We start from the raw sequence: 8,078 nt of genomic DNA on the forward strand, positions 1-8,078 counted from the left end.
TGATGCGATAGCTCAACTGCCTGATCTTGAATGGTACCGGCCACCGACTCTGGACCCACTGTCTCGGGGGCTGCGCTCAAGGGGAAAGATAAGATCATCGTGCCATTATCTGGCGGAGAGGGTTTGGAGTGATGGAAGACCACACATACCCGAATAGGGGCATGGTCTCCTCAAACTTGTATGTCGCTTTTCTGTCGAAAGACACCGGAAGAAACTATAATCCATAGGCTACCCCAAGATCCTGGGGGCCGCCTGGAGACTCAGGTGGGAGAGTGAGGCCACAATGGTTATCTCCACCAACTCTGAGAAACGATGAATCAAGTGACGAATGGAACTCGCCGGTTGTCTCCTCTACGGACCAATGGTTGCATGGGGCCGACAGGAATGCTTTGGAGAGGTGGCGCGGGGGGCCGGGGGGGGGGGTGTGTTAGGCACGGAGAAAGAGGAAGGGGCAAATGGAGCGACTGCGGTTAGGGTTGGAGAGGCGAGGGTGGGGGAGGGGGGGAAGGAGGGGAAGGAGAGAGGGAAGGCGGAGAGGGACGCTGCTAAGAGGTATCCATTGGAGAGGAAGGTTGCTGGGGAAGGCTCGACGAAGAGAGGGTGGAGTCAACTTGCCCCACTAAGCTTTGAGGGCGAGTGGAGAAGTCACGACGAGGAATCGGCCGCCACATCGGCCGCGCGCTTGGGGGGGGGGGATGTTGTGCTCTCCGTGATTGGAGGGGGCCCGCCGTCTGCGGGTGGGTGCTGTGATAAGTGCTCGAAAGGGTTCTCGGACAGAACCGAATCCTCTTGCATGCTGCTAGCCTGGCGCGCACGACAACGATGCTCAACTCTAGTGCTCAGTCCGGCGATCGGGGCGGGGTTCAACCGTCCGCCACTCTTCGGCTGATGGGTCATCCATGGTCAGAACCTGGTGCTCCGCGGCCTGGGAACCAGCTCCTCCCTCGGCCCCCTGGTGAGGATCTGAGCAGCCTCGACTGATCGATTATCCAGAAGCGAGAAGTAGGAGGGGGAACCATCGGAGGTGGTCTCCTAGTCTAACGCCGAGGGCAAGCTCTGGCGAGATGACCCATCTACCTACAAATGAAACATTGGCCTGGAAGGTCGGAATACTCCACTCTCTGTAAAATGGATGCCGGCTCGAAGTCGTGCTGCCACCGTGCAAAGAAAGCCTGGGCCGTATGCAATACAACGGGGCTCAGCTGCATGACAAGATTAGACGCCGCGCTGGTGAGTCGAACTCAACCTGGTAGTAGCCACGCCCCAAAGGATGAATGTTTGTGATCTTTGCAAGCGCACCTAGGAGGCTAGCCTAATGAAGATCCCTAAGTTGGCCACACGCGGGGCGGCTACCGACAATCTTGCAAACTAGGGTGGAGGCCTCTAGGGATGCGATAGTCGTATCAAGAAGCTGCAGGTCTGCTTTAGAAAACAAAAGGCAAGTAACAGTGGCCTCGGTCAAGGGAGATGTAGCGGCTGCCATGGAGTCCTCCTGGGGGCGAAGACCAGAAGAGGCTGAAACTTGGCGAAATTAGAGCCAACAAGCCGAGGCTACTGCCGACAACAAAGGAAGAAAGGGGGCGAAAGAAAAACCGTGCAAGAGGGAGGGGTGCACAGGGGGCAGAGGAGGGCAAAGGCGGGGGCAGGGCGCAGATGCTCAGATGGGCAGAGAGATGGCTCAGGCGGGCAGGGGGAGATGGCAAAGGCGGGAGCCAGGAGAGAGCAAGGAGGCGAGCCGCGCAAGAAGGGGGGGGGGTGGTAGGAGCTAACAAGGTGGCGAAGGGGGAGGAGGGGGAAGCGTAGCTTCAGAGCTCGATTATCTCAAGGTGATTGGTTGAGATTTCGGTCATAAACCTAATATTATACAAGATTGAAGAATCAAAGAGACTAAGAGTCTAAGAGTGCATGCATAATGCAGCATACCTCTCTGCTAATAAGATAGTGCAACGGTTCAAAGGTTCACCAATTCTATCCATGAACTCGTAGACTCGTACGGAGCCCAAGAGTGTTGTCCTCCATGTCCGATAAATAGGCTGAAGGGCTTTTATGAGAGCTTCAGCCTTCTACCACCAAGTGTCCCTCATGACAACGCGTACAAACACAACAGCCTTGGGACTCCCACGATCATCCCAAGTTGTCCACTCCCTGGAAACCACTATGCATAGGAGTCCATGGCGGACTCTCACCAACCTCTCAACCACAATGAATGTGTATGCAAATCTAGTGGTAGAAGGTTTGAGAAGCTCTAAGTCACTGTGTACCCGATAAATAGCAAGCACCTTCGGTCTCTTTGTCACAAGCTTTACCATCATGCGAGAGGTCTCGAAGATGTCTGACACCCAATCTATCTTTGCCAAATCCTCGATGAGGAGGTCCAAAGTTGTGAGCAGTACATGGAGTCCAAAGAATGGTAGGAAACTCCTCCTCAAGCATCCTTCCCATGGGTACACAATTTGAGCCATTATCAGTGATCACTTGAACTATATTTTGTGGCCCAATCTCCATGACAGGCTCTCGCATGTGTCGCCAAATGTACTCACCTATGACCACTGTGCCTGCTATGGATGCATCTATGGCACGCAAGAACATTGTGTCCTTGCATGATAAGACAAGGATGCTATAAACATTCCTTTCTGACATACGACCATCCATCACATAGAAGAGTGCATCCATATTTTTGCAATGTTTCCTTGAGTGGCTCTACCTCCATCTCCACATCTTGTCTCTCCCTTCTAAGCTCCCGTGTGTGAGGACCCCTCCCACTCACATCCTATGTGGCTGATTGCCCTCATGGCCTTTTTCCATCGTGCGGTGCGCACAATATTGAAAGACAAAGCACATTGTATGAAGAGCTTTGTCAACTCTCGATTGGCCTCTTTCTTTGCCTGCATCTGTAGACTAGCTTTGACACTCCCTTTTTGCAAGGCCTTGCTAATGGGGATGGGAGTCCTTTGTGCCCGTGGTACAAAACTGCCTTTTGTAACCTTCTGTTTCTTGGATACCCTTGTAACTACCTGTAACTGAGACATCCACATCTTCCTCCTCATCTTCATTACTCTCCTTTTCCACTCTTGTAACGATGACTTGATAACATCCGGCACAATTGGACAAGGGCCAATCCCCTTCCCCGCTAAACCTGTGAAATGGGCCTTCGCCCGGTCTATGCTGCCACCGGACTGCAACCCACAATATTTGCACTTCCATTTGGAAGCACCTCCACCCTTGTAGGAGGCCGATTCAATCACATGGGTCCTCATAGCATCTCTTGTGCGAGGCATTTTGTTGAGGGAGTGTGCCTGCACAGAAACCCTCAATTTTCAAACCTTTGCATTTACTTCAACTGACAAAAATCAAACATGTAATGGATTACATACTTGCTTAAGACCCTTGGGCAGAGTCTAAGGAGATGTTGGAGGGTTGAAGAAAACCCCCAATTTTCAGCATCTCCATCTTGCCCCAAATTGGCCCAAATTAGCAAGCTTCAAGCCACACGTACTGAGCAAATTTGATTTAAAAAACACACCTGGCTGCAGGCATGCAACCCGATGGAGGAGTGGGGGAGTCGTGAAGAAACATGCAAGTCAAGGATGGCACAGAGCTTGATGTTGACGTTGAGGGAGAGCGGAGTACGGAAACAGAGAAACGTCTTTTTCAAAATAGTCGCAATTTTCAGACTTGGATTTGGGGCAAAAAAAAACAAGTTAAAAAAAAAAATGCATGAAAGAAACGCGTTTCCACGTTTGCTGTCGTCGACAGAAGCTGGAGTGCTGCTGAATGTAGGGACGCACGAGGAGTGAGAGGTGGGCGTAGCAGACGGTGGGATATGGTGGCATGTCAACAACAAGAAGTTTGGCTGACAGATAGGCGATAAACGGGATTCCACTGGCAAGACTTGAAAGGGCTAGCTGAGCCGAGGGCCGGCGGACCCCCCCCCCCCCCCCCCCCCCCAAAAGAAGGTGAGGCTGAGCGGAGCAGGTGGCACCACCTACTCAACCAGTGGAGCCGCCACTGGGGGCGAAGACCATCTTGGTGACTTTGTCACGCGAGGGTCCCTGGGACTCTCAGCATCAGCAACGGTGCCAGGCGGAGATTGCAGAGAGCCTTGCTGTGATACCATGTGAGTAAATAGAGCTACACAGGATCAGAAGCTTGTGGTGGATTGAAGATAACCATAGTGTGTGTGTGTGTGTGTATTTTTGGGGGAGAGAGAGAGTTGCTGTGATGCCATGTGAGTATTAGAGCTACACAAGATCAGAAGCTTAAAGTCTCAAAGGGAGAGTATTGCACAACTCAATGATGGTTGATTGATTGATGTGTAAAACCCTTTACAAGTACATGATTTTGTGCAGCCTTATCTTTTGACCCATAGAAATCACACACACACACTAACTACCTATCTTTGAACCTCCAAACAATGAGGAATTCTAGTCTCAGTAGTCAACAATCCAAGGATTTGGAATCCAATTTTCCAGATTGGATACTAGAGAGGCTAGAATTCTTCAAGGATTTCAGTTCCTCTTGAGAGTTTGGGAGACACCAATAGGACCTGCTCATCTCTCAAATCAAATGGAGATTTTCAGTGCTGCTTTGATTCGAGAGGACAAGCATAGAAATCTATCGAAGTGATGACACATGGCACACTTATCCTAACCTCTCTAAGAGGTTGTTTACACACACTAAGCTCACATTCTGGATTTCACAAGGGGTCATTATTTTTCATAACACACCTTGCTAGATATAGGGTGGTGTGTGTGTGGGAGGGGGGGTTCTCTGCATTGGTATTTAGCTTTACCTGCTGTGCAAATGCGTACTGTAAGTATTATGCTTGATTGGTGTGAGTGCGAGATGGTAGCTTTAAAAAATATATATAATTATTGTAATGCTAATTTGACCTGATTGTAGAACCCTTTTAGAGGGCAAATGAGTTAGATCTTTCCATCCTTCTAAGTTAAAAGTTAACAATTGCTTTTGTAGAGGAGAGGGGAAATCCTGATTTGTTGGCGAAGTCACCTTCCAGGAGGAGGAGGGTTGCTCTTGGTTCAGGAAGGTCACAAGAACAGGTATGCTTTACTTTTGTATAGTGTGCGGTATGTAATCAGAAGCTGAATGTGCCTACATTTCATACGGCTTCCATAACTCAGCTAACTTGTTTGTGTTTATTTGGTCAGGTTAGTCAAATGGTGTCTCAGCTCTTCCAAATGCGTGCTCGCATGAAGAATCTGATGTCCATGTTGCAAGGGGGTTCTATCCCAGGGCTTGACAACCTCGAAGAATCGCTGAAGGGAGCACGTAAGGTATGGCTATTTATGTTGCCTGTGTTTATGTATGAAAAAAAGTTTGAATACTTGTTTTGAACAATATGAGGGTAGATTACCAGTTTCACTTGCTTCTCTTGGGGGATCAGGCTCCTCCTGGAACAGCAAAACGGAAAAAGATCCGTACCGATTTTCAGAAGCAATACAGTACAGCTCAGGCAGGGGCTGTTGCACCTAAAGGGTTTGGGGCCAAGTAAAGCAGTGATGTACAACAGGGAATTTTTCTTATCAGAACTCAAGGTTGAAGACTGAAACTTTCAAATGTGAGTGTTCAAAGAGGCTATTTTCTGAAGCAAGTGTTCAATGTATGAAGGTGTTATACTGCCAGTTGTGTATGCAGTGCAGGCATTCACTGTCACAATCTTTTTGTTTTGTTTTTTGTGAAGGCCTGTAAAGTTGCTGGTCAAATTGATCACACTGAAGTATTTCCTTAATCACTACAGCAGAACAAATGCGGTTGCACATCTTTCTCTCTTTTTTTCAGTCATTTCAGACTCCTTTTTTACTTCGTGATTTTGAAGTTCCGGTAGAATCTGGACAATCATCAACTTGTTGCTATGTGGTTGCTAGGTCATCTATGTGCTGCGGGGTTTGTCTTAAATCGCTTAGCTTGTAGAGGTGGTAGTAGTCTGGTTGTTTTCTTGTTGCATGATGAAGCTCCATCTCCATCTAATGTAATTGTTCCTAGAATGACGCAACAACTTAGTATAGATTTTGTTGCTCTTCAACAAAGAATATAGAAAATCGTATCAACTACCTTAGCCAAAAGAAATTTTCCATTGAGCATACTCCTTGCCATTTTGACAATTGCATAATTCTTATACTATGCAACGTCCATTTGTTGTTGAATATAAGCAATGGTGAATTGTTGCTTTAAGCCTTGGTCCGTACAAACAGCTTGAATCCATTATGCCTTAATGTTTCTTCTTTATACATTTAAAATTTTTTCAACCTAGTTCTTCTCAACTTACAACTATTCCTCAATCTTTCTGAAGCTCAAGGCCTAATGAAAATTCACCCAAATACTTGTTGTAATCATTAATGAAAGTGAGAAATTAAGAGAGTACTCAAGGAATACTGGTGTTGTATGCACATGCTGCAGAAGAGCCTACTAGTCCTTAAGCTTGCCAATAATGTTTTTTGCCGATCATATAAGATTCACTTATTCTTGGCATCTAATAAAGAGCTGCGATATTTGCTCAAATGGCGTAGCTCTCTAAATTTTTTGCAAGAGTAGAAATACTCGAATGCTACATGCTTGCCATGATTAATTCAGTGGTCATAATCCCTTGAGCTCTATAGAGCGTCTCGAGCAATGAACTTCACGTTGCTCTCTAGAATGAATGATAGCCATTTTAATTAAAATAAACTTACAAGTCGCAGATAGTGACGCAATAGGCTTCTCTTTATTTATAACACGTAGAGAATATTTTGCATTCCTTAAAGGAATAAGAGAGTGCATTTAGTATTATTTTCAATTGCTATCACGATGTCATCTCACTTCAATCCTACATCCATTCACTCTCCTATTCGGAAAAAAATATAACTCTCGATTCAAAAAGAGGACGACAAAAAGAAAACCATAGATATTCTTTATTTTTCAAGATAAAAATTTCTATGGATTCACATTTGAGAAAAACATAATGAAAATGTCATTTATTGATATTTCAAGTGATTACATTACCAATATTTTTTTTCTGTAATAAAGGAATATATTCTAGCTTGTGGATGTTCTCCTTATTGTCACTATCATCAACTTCGATATCAATTGGAATGTCTATCTTTTTCAATTTCTTTACCCGGTCTATGTGTTTGCTCTTCCTCCATTATTTCAATTGTTTGCTTGTTTGTCTTATAAGAATTCTCTACTATTTCATCTTTCGCTGCCTTTTTAGACGAGGAGTTCGATCTGGCCGTGGACCTCTTCACGCAGGCCATCGCCGCCGAACCCAACGCCGCCGCCTCCCTTCTAGTTAGCAGGGCGCAGGCGCATATCAAGCTTACGAATTTCACTAGTAGTTTATCTCAAGCTCCGTTTTTCCATGGTTTTTTTCTTGAGACCTATGGCAGGGTAAACCCTAGCGCTTTTCAATGCCTTGTACTATTTTTTCCCGCTGTGAAATCATGTGTGTTCTTTAGATGCGAGATCGTGTAGCTGCCGTATGGATACTCTCTTGAGAAATGGGGATTAAACTTTTTCGTCACCTTAGCGGGCAAATAATCTAACCTGAGACACAGCTTAGGAGAATCCTATCTTTCATGAATATAATTTTCTTAAAATTAGGCAATCAAATACATTAATGTTTCTTTTCACAATTGTATTATCACTAATTTGACTATATGTATTTTGAATTATTAACCTATTTTTTCTTTTTTATTATGTAGTGAAATGTCAAAAATGAAAAAAAGAGCAAGAGAATCAACGACTGGAAAATTTATAAATTCAACTAATGAAGGTCATGAAGTTTCAAGCATAGAACTTAAGAAAAATCGTGGAAGACCAAAGAAGTTATCTAATGAAGATGCAATGTTAGATCAATCCAATGTCAACTTGAAAGTACTTGAGCTAAGTGTGACAATATCATTAGGTGGTAGTAACATTGATGAAGCATTACTAAATAATCTTCATGATTTTATTACTAAGGAATGCCTTGCTGGTAGTCGCTCATTGGAAAGAGGAGGCACAGTTTTCCATTTACATTATCAAATGGTCATTAGAATTCATGCAAAGTCAATAATTGCAGTTAATAAGCTCATAAAAAA

General features: G+C 45.2%; 1 protein-coding gene across 4 annotated transcripts in view; it reads left to right on the plus strand.

The window, feature by feature from the left end:
* The window catches only part of CPSRP54 (chloroplast signal recognition particle 54 kDa subunit), a 60,447-nt gene extending 54,379 nt beyond the window's left edge, over positions 1-6,068 (plus strand). For 2 of the 4 annotated variants that reach the window (XR_015263533.1, XR_015263534.1), the window contains 4 exons: positions 4,975-5,060; positions 5,169-5,294; positions 5,405-5,578; positions 5,702-6,068. Coding sequence is in view for 2 of the 4 variants with exons in the window: in XM_086783462.1 (XP_086639588.1) it covers positions 4,975-5,060; positions 5,169-5,294; positions 5,405-5,512 (320 nt within the window). In the remaining 2 variants the exon portion in view is untranslated. Of the gene's footprint in view, positions 1-4,974; positions 5,061-5,168; positions 5,295-5,404 lie in introns of all 4 variants that reach the window. The other 2 variants (XM_086783462.1, XM_086783463.1) reach the window with 1 other exon arrangement.
* The last annotated feature ends 2,010 nt before the right edge of the window (positions 6,069-8,078 follow it).

The sequence above is a fragment of the Cibotium barometz genome, chromosome 45 (genome assembly GCF_041138505.1).
Source record: "Cibotium barometz isolate CiBa-2024 chromosome 45, ASM4113850v1, whole genome shotgun sequence".
In the NCBI taxonomy this organism is placed as follows: Eukaryota; Viridiplantae; Streptophyta; class Polypodiopsida; order Cyatheales; family Cibotiaceae; genus Cibotium; species Cibotium barometz.